The 23,044-nt window shown below is 51.7% G+C and overlaps 2 protein-coding genes across 8 annotated transcripts in view; one reads left to right on the top strand and one right to left on the bottom strand.

Annotated features, from left to right (window-relative positions):
• The first annotated feature begins 90 nt into the window (after positions 1 to 90).
• Positions 91 to 21,119, top strand: FAM161B (FAM161 centrosomal protein B). Of its 6 annotated transcripts, none has more exons than XM_051826249.2 (10): positions 102 to 256; positions 2,247 to 2,542; positions 3,107 to 3,657; positions 4,741 to 5,093; positions 5,884 to 6,011; positions 7,867 to 8,031; positions 8,289 to 8,388; positions 10,220 to 10,350; positions 10,739 to 10,910; positions 16,544 to 21,119. In XM_051826249.2, exons 1-9 carry the CDS (start codon positions 203 to 205, stop codon positions 10,875 to 10,877), a joined length of 1,917 nt encoding a protein of 638 aa, XP_051682209.1. In that variant the 5' UTR covers positions 102 to 202; the 3' UTR covers positions 10,878 to 10,910; positions 16,544 to 21,119. The 6 variants fall into 6 exon arrangements, 5 of the variants coding, with proteins under 5 accessions (XP_051682209.1, XP_008270286.1, XP_008270285.1 ...); XM_008272064.4 differs by lacking the exon at positions 16,544 to 21,119 and adding an exon at positions 13,079 to 13,295; XM_008272063.4 differs by lacking the exon at positions 16,544 to 21,119 and adding an exon at positions 12,408 to 13,295.
• ZNF410 (zinc finger protein 410) overlaps positions 13,791 to 23,044 on the bottom strand; it is a 37,116-nt gene continuing 27,862 nt past the window's right edge. For both annotated transcript variants that reach the window (XM_002719657.5, XM_070065262.1), the window contains 4 exons: positions 19,275 to 19,400; positions 18,410 to 18,550; positions 16,925 to 17,052; positions 13,791 to 14,549 (listed from right to left, as the gene is read on the bottom strand). In XM_002719657.5, coding sequence (XP_002719703.1) covers positions 14,511 to 14,549; positions 16,925 to 17,052; positions 18,410 to 18,550; positions 19,275 to 19,400 — 434 coding nt within the window. In that variant the 3' untranslated portion in view covers positions 13,791 to 14,510. The remainder of the gene's footprint in view (positions 14,550 to 16,924; positions 17,053 to 18,409; positions 18,551 to 19,274; positions 19,401 to 23,044) is intronic.

Genomic DNA, 23,044 nt, shown 5'->3' with positions numbered 1-23,044 from the left:
GTGAACCGGAAATGAAACGCTCGAAGAGAGCTGACCAATCAGAAAACGATTCTCGCCTCCTTGGGCGGGATGAATCGGCCGGCTGCCCTGGAAGCCAATCGGAGACCAGATTGAGAAAGGGGCAGGACCAGGCTTTTCGTAACTAAGGCAGCCCCGCAGCCGCCGCTGTCACCGCGGCTTCTGCCTCTGCCTGGCTGGGAAGATGACGGTGGGGAGGCCTGCGGGAGCCCCCGGCGACGCGGCGCGGAGCCGTCAGGTGAGGAGAGGAGGAGAAGGCAGGAAGCAGGCGTGCGCCCTGGAAAGGAACCCCCGAGAGGAACCGGGGTGATGTTGCCTAGGCGACAGGCGGCAGGGGCGTGCCTCGGAGGAGCGAAGGAGTGGCACGGGGGTGTCCAGACGGACTTGGTCCGGCGAGTCTCCTGCCAGGCCCCCAGGGCACCGTAGCAGCGGCTCTCTGGTTTTGCTTCTCCTGGCGGCTGCCCTGTCCCCATTTTGTGGAATGAAAGCTGAGGCCCGGAGAGGGTCAGACGTTTGCCGCCAGGTCGGTGGAGGTCGGTTGTGCGGGGACGGGGTAGGGAAAATAAGGAGTGACCGTGAATGCAGTATACTGGAAGCCATTTTAAGTGAGTGAGTTGCAGGGAAGCGGTGTCTCGGAGAAGAAGTGTGCGGAAGCGCGCGTGCTTTTCAAGAGCGGAGCTCGCACGCACCGCTGACTCAGGCCAGTGTTCGGCCTTGCAGAACCCAGTGAGACGTTCACCACATGGCACCTGTTGCGCGGCAGTGGCCTGCTCCCCACCCCCCACCCCGTTTCGCTTCCGCAAACGCACATCAGTCCCAAGCTGGCCCCATCTCAGGTCACTCCCCCAGCCGCACGGGCCTTCCCTTTACTTGTAGAAGGTTCGCGGGTGTTCCTGCCCAAGACTCTGCCCCTGGGTCTTTGCATTAGCTCTTCCTTGAACCAGGACCCTCTTAGCCCAGATCTTACCAAGGCTGGCTCCTTTCATCAGCTGGGTGTCAGCCCCAAATTCCCACACAGTGAGCAAATGACAGTCCAGAACTCAGAACGAGGCCAGCAGCAGGATAAGCAAAAAACAAAACAAAACACCATTGTTTTTCTTAGCACCCCCCCCCCCAACAGCTGCAGAATGGCCAACCTCCCTTCTAAATGATGATTCTTAATAACTCCCATGCCCGGCTTTGTTCTCCTCACCTTCTGAATAAAAGCTGCACGACCATCGACTTACTCAACTGTCCCTACCTCACGACAGCTCCCACCTGCCTCCCCTCACCTGCCTCGGGGTTCCTAGTGACCTCAGCGGAAAAGCTTCCCCTGGGTGTTGTGTCCTCGCTGTGTAACCTCAGCGTCTGCCTCTTCTCACTGGAAGTTAAGCTCCGTGAGCGTGGGCATCTTGTCTGTCTTATTCTCAGGCAAATGCCTATAGCGCACACTGGGTATCCAGTAAAGAGTTCCTGAATGAGTGAGGCATTTCGAAGCTAAGTGGGGAGTGAGTGTGTGGCACGGTGCTTTGCTGCCACCTGGGACGCCTGCGTCCCATATCAGAGAGCCTGGCTTGGTCCCCAGCGACTCCTCTTCTGATCTACTTCCCTGCTAATGCGCACCCGGGAGGCAGCAGTGAGGACCCAAGTGCTCGGGTCCCTGCCACCCGTGTTGATTTCTGGGCTCCTGGCTTTGGCTTAGCCCAGGCCTGGCTGTTGGGAACTTTCGAGGATGGAGCCAGCAGATGGAAGATCTTTTTTCCACCTGTCTCTCTTTCTGCCTTTCAAATAAAATAAAAATATGTTTAAAACAAAAACAAATGCATTGTAGGACACTGTTCTTTCAGTTAGACCACACTGAATGTTAATCATCCGCTCCTAGGGACAGAGTGGGAGTTGGCTAGAATGTGAGGGCAGAGGTGCAGACGGGAAATCAGAGCCGGGAGATGGCAACAGCAGGTGATGCCCACGGAAGGGAGGGCGGAGGGCCAGGGTCCCCGGGGGAATCCCGAGCGCAGGTGCGGATCCGGTCCTCTGTAGGTGCTGCCGCTCGGCGTGGAGCCTGGGACCACGTTCAGCTCTGTGCTTCCCCAAGCACGCGGCCATCCCGGGCTGGAAAACCTCTCCAGAGAAGGAGCGCGGCTCCTCAGCGCCCCCTGCAGACGCCGCTGCGCAATGGGAAGCGAGCGGTTAGGAGCTGGAGGCCCGTGAAAGCCTAGTTTGCCCCGTCTGTTTCTGTTCTGTCTCAGGTGTTTCCCCCCAGGTCCTCCTCGGACACAGAGGCCGAAGAGGAGCTCCCTGGGCACAGGCTGGCTTGGCCCAGGGCTGGCAGGCTCGCCGAGTTCCTCAGCCCAGAGCAGGAGACGGATTCGGCCTCGGCCTCTGCCTCGGATGAGAACTTGCAGGTGCTGGCGCAGAAGGGCGGGTGGGGCCTGCTGGAGTCTCTCTTTCAGTCGGAGGCAGACAGCGACGATGACGAGGACCTGGAGCGCTTCTTCCAAGAGGGCAGGGGGAAACCACAGGTGGCGCAGCGCCCACCTGCCAGGTAAGACTGCGGTCGGCCGCATCTCTGGGCCTCCTCCTCTTGTGTAAAAGTTGCCACTGGGCAGGCTGCAGCTCGCAGTCAGCTTTGGGGTCCACCCAGTGCCGCGCCTCCTGCCTGGCTCTCCTGAGAGGCTCTGGGCAGTGCCAGGCGTTGGAATAGGTGGAGCGATGGCAGCAGGGACCCTTCGCCTCGGCCTAGCCTGTCCCGTGCCTGTGCACCTCGCGGAATAGCTCCTTTCCCTGCCAGCAGCGCTCTAAGCACACGGTGGGCTTTCCGCTCTGCACACGAGGAGCAGGTTCCAACAGAAGCGTGTTCAAGGCTCGAAGCGGGATTTGGGTCTGACTGTAAAGCCCCGGTGCCCTGCTGATCCTGTGGCAACACCCGAGGGCACACTGGCAGCTCTCGAGGCAGTTCTGAGAAAGACACCTCCCCGTAGGGCTGCTGGGATTGCTCGTGGGAGGGAAGGGGCAGCGTGGCCTCATGGGCAGGTTTTGGGCCTGGAGGCCTGTGGCACTAGGACGTGTGGCAGGGAGGACTGGGGCCGAGCACTGCTTTCTCCCCCAGGCGTGGCTCCGCGAGGCGCTGCAGCTCCCTGGGCAGCCTCCCCTCGCACCGCGCCGGGGCTCCGCTCCCGCCGCCCTCGGGCTCCACACCTCCGTCCCAGCGCAGAAGCGTCAGCTCCTGGGCCGCCTCCATCACCGTCCCCCGGCCCTTCCGCATGACGCTGCGCGAGGCCCGGAAGAAGGCGCAGTGGCGGGCCTCGCCCGCCTCTTTTGAGCAGGAGAGGCAGCGGGCCCAGCGGCAGGGCCAGGAGGAAGCCGAGTGCCACCGGCAGTTCCGGGCGCAGCCTGTGCCCGCGCACGTCTACCTGCCCCTCTACCAGGAGATGGTGGCGCGCAGCGAGGCCCGCAGGCAGGCGGGGATCCGGAAGAGGAAGGAGCTGCTCCTGGCGTCTCTGAAGCCCTTCAGCTTCCTGGAGAAGGAGCAGCAGCGACAGGAGGCCGCTCGGCAGAGAGACTTGGCTGCCACAGCCAAGGCCACGGGCCCCCAGCAGAAGGCCGCCAGACGGATCCCCAAGGCCGTTCTGGAGCCAGCCCTTGGGGACAAACTCCAGGGTAAGGACGGCCTTGCCACCTGCCACCTGGGCACGTCCTGGGGCTCAGAGACAAGCAGGCCAGGCGGGCCTATGAGAAGGCTGTGGGGATGGGTTGGGGGGTGTGCAATGGGGAGCCCACCACGTCCCCCACACGCAGGAGCAGAGGACTGGTGGCACTGTCGGGGGCCGGCGGAGGCCTGCGCCCCTGAGCAGCGCTCCGCCCCTCCCTCATCCTGGCCTGCACATGTCAGTCACGGAAATGACTCGGGGTGGATAGTCATCATCACAGAGAGAGGGCTCCGAATGGGGGCCTTGGGCTTTACTTTACACGCCACACACCAGACCCGTTCTGCAGTGAGCAGACGTGTGAGTGAGGCAGATAGCAGACAGATGGGACAGAGGGACCTAAGTCAGGGTGGAGTTGGGGTGGGGGCTGTCTGGGACCGACAGTCCCCAAAGAGAGCGAGCCCTGGGGCTACCCTGAGGGAGCGTGGTGAACTCAGTGAAGCAGTGGACCTGGCCGGGCTGGAGGAAGCAGGGAGGGTGGAGAGAGGGAGGACGGGAAGGGAGAGGCAGGGGCCAGCCAGGGTGGGCGGTGTTTGCACTCCAGCCCGGGGGCACTGCAGCGCCACTGGGAGTTCTGTGCAGGGAGCAGGAAGATCTCTCTCAGAGCTGTGTCCGTGCCTGTGGGGGCGGCCGGGCCGAGGGATGCTCACCTAACAGGAGGCGAGTTCAGCAGCCCCGCTGAGAAGTTCAGAAACTAGCGGCAGGAGCGACGCAGAGAGCCTGGACTGGCAGCTGGAAGAAGAGATGGCAGAGGTCCTGGCTGGCGAGGGGCAGGGGAAGGATCGGGCAAAGGGCTTGGGCGGCAGGGTGGATGGAGACGGGAAGGCCGGGGGGGCACAGGGGCCCGGCCTGCCCCTGCTCTTCTCTCTGAGGCGGGAGCCAACAGTGCTGCGTCACCAGCTGGGCTCTGCATTGCCGTCTTCAGAAAAGAAAAAGCGAGCTGGCCGTGGTGTGTGGCCTGAATGCTCCTATCACTGGCCCCATCAAGCGTCCCGCTGCCTCTGCAGCCACTCCTCACCGCCCTTTGTCTCCACAGAAGCTGAGCTGCTCAGGAAAATTCGCATCCAGATGCGAGCCCTGGACACGCTCCGCATGGCCTCCTCCCCAGTCCAGGCCACCGGCAGCCAGGCTGCCCCACGGCGCCGGACAGCCAGCCGCACCCAGGAAGCAAAGCTGGGGTTTCTGCAGACGGACTTCGAATTCCAGCCTCGGGTGAACCCGGCGGTGCCCGACTACGAGGGCCTGTACAGGGCCTTCCAGAGGAGAGCTGCCAGAGGGCGGCAAAGCCGGGAGGCCACTCGCAGCAAGCCCTTCCTGCTGAGGACTGCCAACCTGCGTCACACCCAGCGGCCCTGCGCCACCGCCACCACCACCGCCGCCGGGACAAGGGTGAGAGCCCAGGCAGCTTGGGGACGCCGGGGCCTGGGGCCTGAAACCCAGGTGGGCCCAGGCTCCATGGGAAATGCTTCTCACGACACTTTTCTCTTAGTTTCAAAAAAATCCATGCTCAGTTGTGAGCAGATCCACAATCCTATCCAATTAAGGCCACGGCGGGGCCGGTGTTGTGGCACAGCAGGTGCAGGTGCCGGTGCCACCTGTGATGCCGGCATCCAGCTCGAGGCCCAGCTGCTCCACTCCTGATCCAACTCCCTGCTAATGCTCCCGGGAAAGCAGCGGAAGATGGCCCCAGTGCTCAGGTCCCTGCATCCACATGGGAGACCCAGATGAGGCCTCTGGCTTCTGGCTTTGGCCAGGCCCAGCCCTGGTCACTGTAGCTATTTGGGGAGTCAGTCAGCTGATGGAAGATCTCTTACCTCTCTCTCCCTCTCTGTAACTCTGTCTTCCCTCCCCCCCCCCCCAAAAAAAAAATAAAAAAAGGTTTATATATGAAGACCACAGGAATCCTGCCCCGTCTCTAGGGGGATTTTGCCGGTCTGGAGGGCAGGCAGTAGCCACCAGCTGCTATGCCCCCGTGCCAGCCCCGAGGGACTCCTCCTCTGACTGAAAACCTCAGGGGTGACATTGACCTCCCTTCTAAACCTGAGGTCCGGAGCCTTGCCTTACTCCCCAGGGAACAAAGTGAGGCTTCTCACTGTCAGTCCTCCACTGAGACCAGATCCTCGTTAGGATGGCACCTGATGCCACGTGCCGGCTCACCAACAGCAGGCCTCGCTTCTAGGACTGCCCCCCGCCGCCGGCTGCGCCGCTACTGAGGAGTCGCTCTCTGGGCGGCCTCGCCTCGCTCTCTGCCAACACCCTCCCGGTGCACATCACCGATGCCACCAGGCAGAGGGAAGCTGCGGTCAGGTGAGTGAGCTGGCTCCCGCCTGCTGCTGGGCCTCCTCCCTCACCAGAGACACTGCAGTCAGAGGGGCCCACGGGGCTCTTGGAGGACACAGCCATCAGTCTAGCACACATTCATGGGGGGCTCATGGCGCACCAGGCACGTCAGGCGGGAGATTCCCTAGGGAACCTATGGTTTCGTATCCAGTCTGGAACACAGAAGAGTGAAGCAGCAGTAACCACAGCAAGCAGTGTGGTGATGGAGTACAGGGGGCTCAGGGCACTGGGCACCAGGCAGGGGTCGGTCATAGCTTGCAAGAAGTGTCTAAGGTGAAGCCTGACGAACAAGGAGTTAGCCAGACAGAGATCGACATGGGTCAGATCCCAAGGATGAAAGAGGAAAGTAGCCCTGGCAACAAGAATTCTGGGAACTGTGACAGCGCGTGGCCGGATCTGCCCAGAGGCAGGCCATCCCGGCACCGACTGCAGAGTCCAGGAGACCCCTGGTGAGGCGTGTCAGGGAAGGCTGGGAAACGCCGCCCTGTCACAGGCCAGCCCCCTGCAGCAGTGCCGCCCAAGGGCAAGCGAGCAGGACAGGGCCTGGGAGAGGATGAGAGGACTCTCTTCTCAGTGCCTTCCCGGTGCCCCGGGGAAACACCTGGAGCCTACTTGGCTCCTTAATACCCAGAATGGATCGCAGGTCAAGACCCAGGGATGCACCCTTCCTCCTCAGATTTCATAGCCAGAGCTTCTGGATCAGGCCCAGATGCATCCGAGCCCTTGGGGCCTGTGCGCGGGATCTGCGGGATCAGCAGCAGGGAGCTGGCCACAGCAGACTGATTTCCACCGTTTGATCCAAACGCAAGTCTTGTCTCCTCTTGGCAGCTCTCTCCCTAGTGCCTCATAGAACGATAATGACACAAACTGCCTGCTACAAGTTGGCCCCAAATTTCTGCATCCAAGGAGACCCACCTCTAGTTCTCTTTAGAAATGGAGCTTTGTATCCCCAGAGGACCAGGCCACCGTGCACAGCAGAGTGGCCAAGGGCACGAGCATCAGAGAGCCTGGCTCATCCTGGTGGCTCGCCCTCTCTGAGGCTCGGTCCCTTCCCCTGTAAGTCAGTACTTCAGAGCGCAGCTATGAAGAATATACGCGGTGCTGTGGTCCTTGGTTCATGGCAGGTAGCACAGCAAACCGAAGCTCTTAGTGTTATCTTGTTTCCAGACAGGCAAGAAGCCTAGCGAAGGCCTACTGAGGGTTCAGGTATCTAAGAAAGTCTATTTTTTATTTATTTATTTATTTATTTTTTGACAGGCAGAGTGGACAGTGAGAGAGAGAGACAGAGAGAAAGGTCTTCCTTTTCTGTTGGTTCACCCCCCAATGGCCACTACGGCCAGCACCCTGTGGCTGGTGCACCACGCTGATTCAAAGCCAGGAGCCAGGTGCTTCTCCTGGTCTCCCATGGGGTGCAGGGCCCCAAGCACCTGGGCCATCTGCCACTGTACTCCGGGCCACAGCAGAGAGCTGGACTGGAAGAGGGGCAATGGGGACAGAATCCGGCACCCCAACCAGGACTAGAACCTGGGGTGCCGGCACTGCAGGTGGAGGATTAGCCTAGTGAGCCAAGGCGCCGGCCAGAAAGTCTATTTAAACTCACATGTTCTCCACTCAATGAGTGGACGTCTCCTGGAGCAGCAGAAGACTTTATCTGCCAATGCATTTCATGCCAGGCCCTTGCTCTCGCTGAAAGTGCCAGCGATGGTAAATGACCTGTCGGGTCACAGAGAACACCAGCCTAGCCCTCCAGAGAGGTCACTGAGATTGCTTTTCAGTGCACCCCAGTCGGTCATCAGTACTTTTTTCTGCCTCCTCCCTTTAGAAGTTCACTTGAAAAAAAGGACAAAGCAGATGAGAGTATTCAGTGGCTGGAGATGCACAAAAAGAAGTGGCAAGCAATGTCTAAATCTGTGACCTTGCGTGCAAAAGCCATGGATCCCCATAAAAGCCTGGAAGAGGTGTTAAAAGCAAAGCTGAAAGAGAACCGGTCAGTGTCCCACACGGCCCGGGGGCTGCTTGTCTTGGGGCCCAAGAGGTCACTGGCCTTGAAAAGAGCACAGTGCAGCTGTTAGGGCCGGCCCCTGTAACCCCAGGGAGCCAGGACTCTGTGTGGCAGTTAGAAATTTGCGATGCATGGCGGTGTGTGTGTGTGTGTGTGTGTGTGTGTGTGTCTGTGTAACTAGAATGAAGGGAACTCTTGCTGGAGAAAGATGGTATTCTTCCTAGAAATCTTTTGAATTCCAGGAATAATGACCGTAAAAGAGCAAAAGAATATAAGAAAGAATTGGAAGAAATGAAGAGGAGAATACAAACAAGGCCCTACCTCTCTGAACAAGTCACCAAGGTAAAGCCACACCACTATCTTTTTTTTCTGCTTTGGATGAAAGGACTCTTAGAAATTACGAAACAGGTCAGCATCATGGCATCAAAGGTAAAGTCTGCTCTTGACACCGGCATCCCATCTGGGTGCTCCACTTCCAATCCTGGTTCACTCCTCAAATGGCCACAATAGTCAGGGGCTTGGGCCAGACAGAAGCCAGGAGCCAGGAGCTTCTTCTGGGTCTCCCACATAGGTGGCAGGGACCCAAGTACTTCTGCTGCTTTCCCAGGTGCATTAGCAGGGAGCTGGATCGGAAGTGGAATAGCCAGGACTTGAACTGGTGCCCATATGGGGTACTGGCACTGCAGGCAGCAACTTTACCCAATATGCCACAGCGCCAGCCCTGACTTATTCATTTTTTTTTTTGACAAGGTTTTTTTTTTTATTTTTTATTTATTTTTTGACAGGCAGAGTGGACAGTGAGAGAGAGAGAGAGAGACAGAGAGAAAGGTCTTCCTTTGCCATTGGTTCACCCTCCAATGGCCGCCGCGGCCAGCACGCTGCGGCCGGCGCACTGTGCTGATCCAAAGGCAGGAGCCAGGTGCTTCTCCTGGTCTCCCATGGGGTGCAGGGCCCAAGCACTTGGGCCATCCTCCACTGCCCTCCCAGGCCATAGCAGAGAGCTGGCCTGGAAGAGGGGCAACCGGGATAGAATCCGGCACCCCGACCGGGACTAGAACCCGGTGTGCCGGCGCCACTAGGCGGAGGATTAGCCTATTGAGCTGTGGTGCCGGCCCGACTTACTCATTTTTTAAGGATATATTTATTTATTTGAAAGAGCTACGGAGAAGGAGAGTGAGGGGAGGGAGAGGCAGATATCTTCCATCTGGTGGTTCACTCCCTTAATGCCAGGCCAAAGCCAGGAGGCAGGAACTCCATCCAGGTCTCCCACTTGGGTGCAGGGGCCCAAATAGCTGGACCACCTTATGCTGCTTTCCCAGGCACATCAGCAGGGAGCTGAATTGGAAGTGGAGCAGCCAGGACTCGAACCACTGCTCACACATGGGATGCTGGCATCACAGGTGGCGGCTTGACCTGCTGCGCCACAGCACTGGCCACCTTGGTCTCATTTATCTTCAACTCGTTAACATCCTAGTCTTGAAACATTTTTAGTTCACCTCACCTTTTTTCATGTAGGTCTCATTTGGTCTCTGCAGTATTACTAAAGTCCTTGCTTTTCAAAGGTCTGGCTCACAGATTGAGCACAAACATCTCCTAGGAGTGACTGACATAAAGAATTTGGGTGGCAGTGTGGTTTAGGAGGTTAAGCTGCTGCTGCCTGGGATGCCTGCGTCCCATGTCAGTGCCATTTTGAGTCCTGATTCCTCTGCTAATGCACCTGGCAAGCAGCAAATGCTGACCCCAAGTACGTGGGTCCCCTGCCACCCATGTGGGAGACCCAAGTGGAATTCTAGGCTTCTGGCTTCAGCCTGGCCCAGCCCTGGCTGTTGCAGGCATTTGGGGAGTGAGCACAGGATGAAAGACCTCTCTCTCTCCATCCCTTCCTTGCTCTGCCTTTCAAATAAATATTTTAAAAAATAAAAAAGAAATACAGAATTGCAAGCCTTATGTGAGCCCTAACAAGTGAGAATCTGCATTTTAACAAGATCCTTGGGGGACTCACATGTACATTAATGCTTGGAAACAAGGCTCTAAGGAATGTTCATGCCAACCTGTGCCAGCATAAGGGTGGCAGTGATAGTGTCAGTATTATAAGGATATATATTGAGCATGTAATTTAGAATGATTTGGTTATTCACAAAACAGCTAGAACAGGTTAACTTCCACCCTACAGAACCTTGCCGTGAAAGCAGCAGAACAACGGTATCGAGACACCCTGAGCCAGGCTGGGCTGGAGGAGGACTTTGTGCGGGACAAGGGTCAAGACAGCAGCACTGCCCAGGGGGAGGAGGAGGATTCGCCCAGGTAACCTGCGATGCTGCCATCATTCTGCAGCTCCGTTCTGCAGCTCCCCACGTTGTTATCCCCAGTGTTGCCACTAGGGGGAACTCTTAAATCCCCAAATGCCCCAGTGGTCCTACACTGGGATCGAAGTCCAGGCCTCCTGTGTAGATGGCAGGAACCCAGTTAGTCAAGCCATCACCTGCTGCCTCCCAAGGTGCATAGCAGGAGGCTGGAATGGGGGTGGAGCTGGGAATTGAACCCAGGCACTCCAGTATGGACTGCAGGCGTCCCATCCGGCATCTTAACTGCTAAGCTCAATGCCCACCTGTGTTGAACATTCTCAAACCGTACACAATGCTTTCTTGAAGTGAACATGTGCTGTTTTGCAATGTTTTTATTTCCTCTGCAGCACCTGTGAAATTCTAAAACTCAGCATTAGAGACCCACAGCAGGCTTCTGAAGAATCTCCAGGATGGGCCACAAATCCCAAGAAAGGACTAGAGGAACTAAATTACAAATCGCCAGACAACCTCAAATCACTTGCTTAATCAGTACACTTAAAATTGTACTTTTGAGCACTGGTAAGCACCTAACTTGTGGCTAATTAAGGCCCGATTTGCTGTTGAGAGAACAGGGAAAAGACTCACAGCAGGTAATGGGATGGTTGAGGAAACCAAAGCAGAAACAAGCAGGGTAGAGGGATCATAACCCAGAGCTAAGGGTTCCTTCTCCACCTCACACCGAGTACACATACAGAGAAAAGGGTACAAGCCCAGATGCTTATAGAGGCTAGTCAAACTTGGTGGGATAGCAGGAGATAGTAGACTGGAATCAACCTGCTGGGTGGAAGACAGGCCCAGAATTCCCAGGTCTGCCGCATTCATAAGAAGCCAGACATCTGCACGTTGAAATAGATCTATCAAATTTAACCTATGGGGGCCGGCGCCGCGGCTCACTAGGCTAATCCTCCACCTAGCGGCGCCGGCACACCAGGTTCTAGTCCCGGTCGGGGCACCCGATTCTGTCCCGGTTGCCCCTCTTCCAGGCCAGCCCTCTGCTATGGCCAGGGAGTGCAGTGGAGGATGGCCCAGGTGCTTGGGCCCTGCACCCCATGGGAGACCATGAAAAGCACCTGGCTCCTGGCTCCTGCCATCGGATCAGCGCGGTGCGCCGGCTGCAGTGCGCCGGCCATTGGAGGGTGAACCAACGGCAAAGGAAGACCTTTCTCTCTGTCTCTCTCTCTGTCCACTCTGTCAAAAAAAAAAAAAAAAAAAAAAAATTTAACCTATGGTAGGCCAGCTCCGCGGCTCACTAGGTTAATCCTCCGCCTGTGGCGCCGGCACCCCAGGTTCTAGTCCCAGTTGGGGCACCGCATTCTGTACCAGTTGCCCCTCTTCCAGGCCAGCTCTCTGCTGTGGCCTGGGAGGGCAGTGGAGGATGGCCCGAGTGCTTGGGCCCTGTACCTGCATGGGAGACCAGGAGGAAGTACCTGGCTCCTGGCTTCGGATCGGCGCAGCGCGCCAGCCATTTGGGGGATAAACCAACAGAAGGAAGACTTTTCTTTTTTTTTGTTTTTTGTTTTTCTGACAGGCAGAGTGGACAGTGAGACAGAGAGAAAGGTCTTCCTTTGCCGTTGGTTCACCCTCCAATGGCCGCTGCGGCCAGCACGCTGCGGCTGGCACACTGTGCTGATCCGAAGGCAGGAGCCAGGTGCTTCTCCTGGTCTCCCATGGGGTGCAGGGCCCAAGCACTTGGGCCATCCTCCACTGCACTCCCAGCCAGCAGAGAGCTGGCCTGGAAGAGGGGCAACCGGGACAGAATCCGGCGCCCCGACCGGGACTAGAACCCAGTGTGCCGGTGCTGCTAGGTGGAGGATTAGCCTATTGAGCCATGGCGCTGGCCGAAGACTTTTCTGTCTCTCTCTCTAACTCTGCCTGTCAAAAAAAAAAAATTTAACCTGTAAGGGCCGGCACTGTGGCACAGCAGGTAAAGCTGCTGCCTGCAGTGCTAGCAGCCCATTTGGGCACCAGTTCAAGTCTCAGCTGCTCCACTTCTGATCCAGTTCCCTAATGTGCTAGGGAAGCAGAGGAAGATGTCCCAAGTCCTTGGGCCCCTGCACCTACGTGGGACACCCCGAAGCTACTGACTTCTCGCTTCAGATCGGCCCAGCTGCGGCCACTGCAGCCTTTTCGGGAGTAAACTAGCAGAAGGAGGATCTTCTTCTGACTCTGCCTTTCAAATAAATAAATCAATCTTAAAAAAAAAAATTAGCCCATAGAGGATGACAAATTTGCAACTTCTGGTACAAGGTTTCTCAGTCTCAGCACTGCTGATATTCTGGGCCAGATAATTCTTTGTTGGGGGTTGAGGAAGGGAGCTGTGTATTGGAGGATGGTTAGCAGCATCCCTGGCCTCTACCTACCGAATAGTAGCAGCAAACCTCTCACCAGCTGTCTGACAGCCAAACATGCGTCCAGATAGTACCAAGTGTTCTCTGTGCGACAAAAATGTCCGTGGTTGAGAACCAAGTGCTCTAAAATAAAGGCAAGGCCACAGGAAGCAAAACCTGGCATTTACAGAATTTAAGTAATTGCATGAATTCAGTATACAGTACAAGATGATTATGCACGTTAACAAATTAAGAACTGTAGGGGCCGCGCTGTGGCGTAGCACATAAAGCCGCCACCTGCAGTACTGGCATCCCATATGGGCGCCGGTTCGAGTCCTGGCTGCTCCACTTCCGATCCAGCTCTCTGCTATGGCCTGGGAAAGCAGTAGAAGATGGCCCAAGTGCCTGGGGCCCTGCACTCACACGGGAGACACAGAGGAAACTCCTGGCTCCTGGCTTCTGATCGGCATGGCTCTGGCCATTGTGGTCATCTGGGGAGTGAACCAGTGGATGGAAGACCTCTCTCTGCCTCTGCCTCTCTGTAACTCTATCAAATAAATAAATCTTTAAAATAAAATCTGTAACGTCGTTGTCTTACAGAGCAGTTGATTCTATGATGTCATCAGTTTAGCATGTCCCCCCATGTGCACGTCTTTGTGTATGTGTCAGCATCAGCTTCATTTTAAATAAATTTACAACTTCTCGAACAGCCACGATCTTCTAGTAGCTGACTTTGGAATACTTTTCTTCTCACAAGGCACTGGATACCCTCTATCCGTAGACAGGAGGGGGGCAGGGTGCCTACTCTAACAGCAGCACCTTCTCATGCTTGGAAAAATGCCTCAGTGTCTTAGTCCTGCCAGTCTCCTAGACTCGGACACGGCCTCTGGTGGCAGCAGAGCGAGGCTCTGGCAATGAGTGCCAGTGACAAAGGCGGACTCCCCTGTCACCTCTGCACACGCTCTTCACTTCTGTTTTCCCTGCACAGAATCCTACAGGTCAGTCAGTGCTCGACCTTCAGGACTGTATTATTTCTTACATTTCCTTTCTAAGAAAATAAGAGCCAGAGAACTCACTGGGCTATTTTGTTTATTTAAAAGGAAAACTGAAGCTCTGAATCACTGATTTTTAACTTTAAAAAAAAAACCCTCAACATGCTTCTGAATGTTTCATAAACGAAGGAAGCAAAGTGACCAAGTAGAGGTGCACAGGACAAGACAGTACTTAGCCTGGGCCAAGGGGAGATTCAAGTAATTTATTTTTTGCAGCCCAGTGGCAGAGTCTCTTACTCAGGTTGCTAAAGGGAGAATGGCAACAGACTGACATCACTCCCTTCTTCAAAGCAACAAGGCATCTTGAAAGCTCAACTTCCTGGTGAAGCTCCATGGGTGGTGGCAGGACTTGGTTCATCCACGTGAAAGAGAGCTGAGTGTGGGCTGAAAACTCTTCAAAGGAAACCTCCCCTCAGCCGTCCCAAGGAGCAGCCTCAGCCCACACACAATCAAATGCACTTCCGGGAGATGTCTATCCCACAGTTTTGCAGCAGGAAGAGAGGCAGCTACAGGTAGGCAGCCCATAGCCAGCACCTGGCTCCTTGTCTGATCAGACGGCAGTTTGAAGAGAAGCCTGCTTACGTCAACCTTCCACGCCAGGGCAGGTGAGCACGGGCAGAAGCGTGGTGTTGGCCTTCACAGATCCGTTCTGGTTATGGCAGACAGCAAGCCACTGCATCCAGGTCCCACTGCACGCACTCTGGAATCAGAGCTGCTCTTCCAGGACCCAGCACCCATATTCATGTCCGTCTTTCAGTTAAATCTCCTTGGTTTAGTAACTGCAAAAGATTGAAGGCAAATCTATGATAGGTTTACAGGAAAGACTTCATACTAAGTACAAGGATTAAGAGTGGCAGTGGGGAATGCACCACAGGTCAATCAAAGATATCTCGTTCCACTGCAAAAGCCAGGCACGGAATACGTCTCACATACTGGCCAGCCTTCGACCACTTCATGAGGCTGGCCTTTTAACTATGGCAATAATATCCTGAGCCTAAAAGCTGAACTACTGTTTTATATAGTCAATCAACAGTCAGGGATAATTCAATCCGTAACTTACAGGGAAATCAGTAATGTTATATCTAAAAATCTGCTAAGTCAGTGTCTGCCAAAGCTCAAACTGAAGGCTCAAAAAGCAGCTATTCCCCTTAGAAGTTCTACATGAGAAATGGAACCTGCTCACAAGACATCCAGGGGTTCCATGAGCTTCAAAGAATTCCTTTCCTGGGGCCGGTGCTGTGGCATAGCAGGTAGAGCCGCCGCCTGCAGTGCCGGCATCCTGTATGGGCGCCAGTTCATGTACCAGCTGCTCCACTTCCGATCCAGCTCTCTGCTATGACCTGGGAAGGCAGTGGAGGATGGCCCAGATCCTTGGGCCCTTGAACCTGCATGGGAAGACTCCTGGCTTCGGATCAGCTCAGCTCCAGCCGTTGCGGCCAACTGGGGAGTAAACCAGCAGATGGAAGGCCTCTCTCTGTCTCTTCTCTTCTCTCTCCCTCTGCCTCTCCTCTCCCTGTGTAACTCTGACTTTCAAATAAATAACCTTAAAAAAAAAAAAAAAAGAATTCCTTTCCTGTGACAGAGGGAGGAATCTTGATGGACTCCCACAGGGTGATGTTTTATACTCAAAGCTTCTGTTCAAAGAAAGTTTTGTAAGTAACTGGAAAAAACTGGTTTCCATTTTATTTAAAATGAAAATGAGATGGGACCAATTCACTAATATTCAGAATAAAAACTGGGCTTATTAAGATATAATCAGATAAACTCTTGTGCTTAAAATGTATTTATTTAGTGATATTAATTTGCATGAAGGTAATTTATATACATTTTAGTGACAGGAAATTTAAATAAAATTTAACAAAAGCTAAAGAAAAATTTAAAACCTTAAATCACAGATTTCACTTGATGCTTGTGGCAGGGAATGGTGTGTTTTGGCTTTTTTTTTTAAGTTGACTCATCTTAGAGAGGGATCCCCCATCTCTGGTTACTCCCTAACGCCTGCCAGCAGCGGGGCCTTGTTCATTAGAATGCTCCCAGGACCTGCGTGTGCCGCACAACTGCAGGGGCACTGTATACAGTTCTGGAATTACAAAGGTGGAGGGCCTCAATCCGCCCCAAGCTTTCTGTGTCAGAAGCTATTTTCCATTTTCTACACAACCAGCACCCTGTAGAGTGCCTCACACACGGCAGGAATATAACACATACCTTTTGAATGAATGAAGTTTTTATACATCTTTCATATATCTGAGATAATTGGGAGTACACTTCAATGATGAAAAAGGTACTTAGCAGTATAGGATAGAAAAACTCCCCAAAAAGGCTCAGTGTTGTTGATTGGCTTATCAGGGTAATAATTTGTACTAGGTAAAATGAGAAATTTCTTTTCTGAAATGACTATTTGATGGATCTCTATGGCTGGTAAGAGAAAAGATTTCTTTGCTCCTGCACCCACATGGGAGACCTGGAAGAAGCTCCTGGCTTCAGTCTGGCCCAGCCCTAGCAGCTGTAGCTATCTGGAGAATGAATCAGTGGATAGAAGATCTCTCTGTCTCTCCTCTCTCTGTAACTCTGCCTTTCAAATAAATAAGTCTTAAAAAAAAAAAAGCAACCTTTAACCCCTCCTTGATTCTGATGGTGATTCACATTCAACAAGCAAATGAGCACAATCCTGTAAGCCCAGTGGGTTCAGCGTGCTACCTCCCTGACACATGACCCTAGAGGAATGAGTATTCATTCTTGTTAATGATTCTGTTCTCTCTTTCTCCCCCTTCAGGGACCACTTTGTTCCAGGGTGTTATTTTCCTGATAAATCTTCATGTTACAGTGAAGCAGAAAACCGTAGGAATAGGTATCACTCATTAAGGAATGTGTATAAAGGAACTTCAATGCTGATAGCTTGCTGTGACAGAACAGTCCCCCAACTCACAAGATCCCAACACCCAGGCTCCTTTCAAGCTGGGCCCAAGCTTAGCTTAAAGGAAGGATGCTCTATCGCTTCTCGGCCTTTTGGCTAAGATCAAGTGTAGGAAGGGTGCTCTTGTCAAAAGCTAAAGAAATCAAAGTGGAGAATTTTTCAGATCCTCTAAACTAGGTTCTTTATCATTCTCCACGTAAGTCACCACAGAAACAAAGTAAGGACAAGAGACAGCTTTACCTCCTGTGGGTTTACTGCCGTCAAGACAGAAACCTCGTAAGACTGCCTCCCTGACTGCATGGTCACCAAGTGATGTGTCACATCAGGCACTGAAGTCAGGGCACGTGGAGATCCTTCGGCAAGCACCTCTATGGAACAGCAGAAAAACGTCTGAACGGAAAGTGAATCCACAGATATACCTACCTGCACCATCAAGCCTCTCATTAGGAACTTAACAAACCTCCCCCAAAGATGGATTCCCACATTCCCCTATTTCTCCCAAGTTAATTCCTCTTATCAGATTACCATCAGTAAATTTCAGAAGTACTACCTAAGGATGGGAAGAAAAGGCAAGAAACGTTGATATGGGAGTTGAGCCCTTTTCAATGGATCAGTTTAGAGTGCGTCAGCTTTGTTACCAGGATTAAAACCGTGTATGAAACAGGGTAAAGGCTGCTTATGGCAGACATCGGGGGACCAGAGCCAGCCCCTGAAGCAGTCACCAATAATACCAACAATGCAATAACTGCTGGTCAGTGTCCCTTCCTCTCCTGGGACTTTTTTCAAGGCTGGCAAACCAGCTCCACACAATTTCTGTGCCTCATGTTTGGTTATTCACTAATATTTGTGGAACAGAAGAGGTAATAGTCAATAGCACACTGACACACACTTACACCCAAAACTGACTGAGTAGGAGATGAGTAACAAACACAGGTTCTCACCCTTAGTAACTGCTCATCACTGGGGTCACCATGAGAGTCTTCTGGAAATAGCCCACAGAGAAATGACGTGGCCCTCAAACCACTCAGAAGTTTCTTCTAGGAGCTTCTGGTTTCATCTGCTCTTTCACACTGTGCATATGACTTAATGTTTGCTGATGTGCTATACTCACTGTTGTTTCCTATATATTTCTAAGTTTTGACTTCTCAACTGGATTTTAAGATACTTTTTTGCCTTTCCCATGGTGCCAGGCACACAATAGGCACTGAATAAATGCATGCTGACCTCACCTGTTAAGTTTGTCAGAGAAGAGGGCCTGGCCTGTGTAACTTGGGTGAAATTTCTATACCAGAGAGGAGCCAACTGCTTGCTAGAGAGCCCTTTCTTTCTCCAGAGGATCTGGCTTTTGAAGGTATGGAGAAACTGCTTTATATCTCCTCAGTAAAACCTGGTTATGTTCTGTTTAAATGTTTTAAAAGTTAAGTTCTTCCATAACTGCAACAGGAAAGACAGAAATAGTTGGGCTATGATGCTGGAAGGATTACAGATGTTTTTCCCTTTCAAAATTTTTTTCTGTTTATTCTTTTGCTACATCATCTTCAATGAATTTTTTAATGTTTAGATTCACTGATCCACCCCATAGAACAAGAATACAAATACTACTCAGTCATCCCACAGCTACTAGCATAAAATGAGATGCAATAGAACCTTCATTCTGAAACACCACTTTCTTAGCCCCTAACTGCAGCCCATCTTCCCCAAATAAAGGAGAGCTGTAAGTCTTACCATCATCAACTCCCAGGATAGAATTGGTATTTGGTAGGTTCAAGGACTCTCCACCAAGGCTGGGCTGGGAATTCATAGACACCAGGTTTTTACTGGGAACTGAAGCCTCTTCAAGCAAACTACTGCCCATGAGTGGCTCAGCTGCACAGAGAACAGGATGTGAGAGAATACAGCAGTCAAGGCTGGGCCTGGTCCTCCTCTTCCTACACAAGAAGCTGGCCTGCTCTTTAGAACTGGAAGTTAACCTGTATCTGGGATGCCTTCTCCTTTCAGGAAATGAGAATGAACCCAGTGAAGGAAAAGGCTGACCCTTAGAGATAATCATCCTTGCTGTGATCACCACCTGGAGAATTACTATACAGAACAGGGTGATAGGTCCTTAGGAGTATTTGGAATGAAATAATTAAGGAAATACAAAGAAAAAGAATAAGAATAAAAAAAAAGTTATCAAAATTTAAGACAGGGCAAAAGGTAGTCAAAAAAGTTTAAAAAAGAAAGTTTAATCTCTTGTCATACAGAAATTTTTTATCACTGTGCTACACAAATGCTAGTCTGAGGGTCAGCACTAGTTACCAAAGAAATCACTGGGCAAACTTTTATAACTACAGATTCTGCAATCTTACTCATCAATTACTGCGTTTATTTGGTTGTTTTATTTAGAGGGGAGGACAAACAAAGAGAAGACATGTTTTAAAAGCTTGCAGATGATACTACTCTATTAGTTATGGTTAGAACCCACCAGCCTATCAAATGAGACCAGGTCTCTCTACCCAAAACAGAATCAGAAAACCTCCAGAGAAGCAGGCAGGCCAAAGACGTGGCTCTGTGACCCCAGAAGACACAGCCCCCCTGCGCCCTCTCTCACCAGCTTGCTCCTGCTCTTGACTGCCAGCTGCCCCCAGCTGCAGGTGATGCCGTCTCATGTGCACGTTCCTGCTCCCACTCTGAGAGAAGGTCTTCCCACAGACTTGGCACTGATGAGGCTTCTCTCCTGAAACAGGAAGGACCAAGTGTAACGGGGAGAGGTAAAAGGACAGAGTAACATTCTGACCAGAAGAGAATAGGGGCAAGACCTAGACAGAAATGCGCTGAGAGTATTAAACCAGATCTAAGAGGCTGCTGCTGCCTCCATTCCCCACCTTCCCCAGCCTCTCAATCGTCAGCACACGGGGAAGGCAAGGAGCGTCACCAGGAGGGTTAGCAGACCCACTGCACTGCTGCCTTCACAAAACCACCGCTGCTATAGAATCACGGCAGCCACACGTGGATGTATCTGCTCTGTTCAGATCATCATCTATGACCTGGAGGGCAAGTGCCACCATCAAGGAGTCCAAGCCTCAGCTTACACTATCCCCTTGTCTACCCTTAAGAGTCTCCACATTCACCCTGGTGGTTCTAACTCAATGATCTAGACTATCCTCTCTATCCCTAAGCTCCAAACTCTCAATTTACATTCCACTTAACAGACAAACCATACCTAGTGCAGGGGTCAAAAACTCATGGGACTGGTAAGCAGCAAAAGTAAAAAGGCCAAACGGGGCCACAGTAACCTAGAAAGTTTCCTTCCCCATAAAGGCAGCAACTAGTTCTAGCTAATGGTTTCCATGTGAGGAGAGAAGGCCAATAATGCCAGATCCTTTGATTTTTTTTTTTTTTTTTTAATGATTTAGTTGAAAGGGATAGTGACACGGAAGCACAGAGAAAGTAAGATATTCCCTCCTCAAATGCCCTTAATAACTGGGGTTAGGCCAGACCAAAGCCAGGAGCCAGGAACTCCATCTGAGTCTTCCACATGGGTGGCAGAGACCTCAGTACTCTGGTCATCACCTTCTGCCTCTCAGGAGAATTCACAGGAGCTGGACTGGAAGCACAGATGGGACCTGATAACAGGCAGCAGCTTAACCTGCTGTATAAGGCCAGTCTGGTCTCTCTCTCTCTCTCTTTTTTTTTTAAGAAAAGCTGGAAATGAGGAATTTAAAATAAAATCTTCCAATCTGTAAAAGTGGGGGGGAAAATCCACAATTGATAAAAAACACTGGGCAGCAATCCTCATTGTTAATAACAATGCAAAAGACTACATTTGTAATGGGGCACCTAGAAATATCTAGAAAAATGACATACACATTTGCCCTTTGAGCTAAGAATCCCACTTCTAGGGATCTGTCTCAAAGTTGCAGTGGCAAATTGTAAAATGACCTAGGCATAAGGTTATTCACTGCAACATTATTTAAGATGGCTAAAGACTGTACACAACCCAAATATTCATCACAGAGTCAGTATATAAACAAAGCAGAATACTACTGAAGCTATAAAAGGAATGAGGAACGTTCTCTTCGCTGAGACGCAATGACCTAGGATATATTGTGAGGTCAAAAACAGTGCATGGGGCGGGCTGGCGCCATGGCTCACTTGGTTAATCCTTCGCCTGCGGAACCGGCATCCCATATGGGTGATGGGTTCTAGTCCCGGTTGCTCCTCTTCCAGTCCAGCTCTCTGCTGTGGCTCAGGAAGGCAGTGGAGGATGGCCCAAGTGCTTGGGCCCCTGAACCCGCATGGGAGACCAAGAAGAAGCATCTGACTCCTGGCTTCAGATCAGCACAGCACCTGCCGTAGGGGCCATTTGGGGAGTGAACCAACGGAAGGAAGACCTTTCTCTCTGACTCTCTCTCTCACTAACTCTGCCTAATTAAAAAAAAAAAAAAAAAAAAAACCACAGGGCATGGGGCTGGCACTGGGCTGGCACTGTGGCACAGCAGGTTAATCCTCCACCTGCAGTGTCAGCATCCCATATGGGTGCTGGTTCTAGTCCTGGTTGCTACTCTTCCAGTCCAACTCTCTGCTGTGGTTGGAAAAGCAGTGTAAGATGGCCTAAGTGCTTGGGCCCTGTACCCTATACCAGGAAGAAGCATCTGGCTCCTGGCTTCAGATCAGCACAGTTCCAGCCATTGCGCCCATTTGGGGAGAGAACCAGTGGATAAAAGTTCGAGCTCTTTCTCTCCCTTTCTCTGTAATTCTTTCAAAGAAATAAAAGTAAATCCTAAGAAAAGTACAAATAAATCTATTTATAGTATGCTACCCTTGTGTAAGAAAGATGGCTATAATAAACAGAAATAAGTGTTGTGAGGAGTGGAGAAAATGGAACCTTTATATACTGCTGGTGGGAATATAAAATGGTACAGCCGGGGCCAGAGCTGTGGCATAGCAGGTAAAGCTGCCACCTGTAGTGCCAGCATCCCATATGAGCACCGGTTCGAGTCCTGGCTGCTCCACTTCTGATCCAGCTTTCTGCTATGGCCTGGGAAAGCAGTAAAGGAAGGCCCAAGTCCTTGGGCCCCTGCATCTGCCTGGGAGACCCGGGAGAAGTTCCTGGCTCCTGGCTTCGGATCGGCACAGCTCTGGCCGTTGTGGCCAATTGGGGAGTGAACCAGTGGATGGAAGACCTCCCTCCCCCCCCCAACCCTCTCTGCCTCTTTCTCTCTCTGTGTAACTCTTTCAAATAAATAATCTTTAAAAAATAAAAATAAATAAAATGATACAGCCACTTTGATAAACTCTTTATATAGTTCCTTAAAAAGCTAAACAGGGAGGTATCATCTGACCCAACAATTTCATTCCTAGATACATCCTCAAGATAAATTAAAACATATCATCAGTAAAACACAGGCACACAAATTTTCACAGCAGCATTATTTATAATAGCCAGAAAGTGGCAAATAACCCAAATCCATCAACTGATAAATGGATAAGCAAAATATAATGTTTATTAGAATATTAACCAAATCAGAATATTAGCCAAAAAGAAATGAAGTACTAATATCTGCTACAATGTGAATGAACCTTAAAAATATATGTCAAGGCAGCAGGCGCACTTTGGTGTAGTGGGTAAAACCTGGCACCCAATATGGGCGCTGGTTCAAGCTCTGTTGCTCCACTTCCAATCCCATTCTCTGCTATGGCCTGGGAAAGCAGCAGAGGATGGCCCAAGTCCTTGGACCCCTGCACTTGCATGGGAGACGCAGAGGAAGTTCCTGGCTTCTGGCTTTGGATTGGCCCAGCTCCAGCCATTGCGGCCATTCATCCAGGGAGTGAGCTAGTGGATGAAAGATATTCTCTCCCTCCCTCCCTCTCTCTCTCTCTGCCTCTAACTTTGCCTTTAAAATAAATAAATAAATCTTTAAAAAAAAATACATATATATATATATGTTAAAGCAAAGCAGTCAGTCATAAAATGCCACATACTTTATGTCTTGATTCATATGACATATCCAGAATGGGCAAATCCAGACACAGAAAGATTAAAGGGAATGGGGAAACAGGGAGTGACTGGTAATGGGCATGCAGATTCATCTACTGTTCTGTCTCCTGCATATGGCAGTTCTTTCTGGAATGATAAAATGTTCTGAAATGGGAGACATGACTGCCTCAAAACCAGGATCACACTAAAACTCATCAACTGCACAGTTTTTTAAAGGAGTGAATCTTATGGGTATGTGCCGTTTATCTCTTTAAAAAAATGCATGAAAGAAAGGAAAGGAAATATAAAAAATAATCTGTATTTGCTTGCAGTGGCAAGAAGAAATCACTGGAAAAGTAAATCAAAAGGGAAATAAAAGTGGTTTCCTACGAGGAAAGAGA

This window comes from Oryctolagus cuniculus, chromosome 20, assembly GCF_964237555.1.
Source record: "Oryctolagus cuniculus chromosome 20, mOryCun1.1, whole genome shotgun sequence".
NCBI lineage: Eukaryota > Metazoa > Chordata > Mammalia > Lagomorpha > Leporidae > Oryctolagus > Oryctolagus cuniculus.
This window is presented reverse-complemented; position numbering and strand designations above follow the sequence as displayed.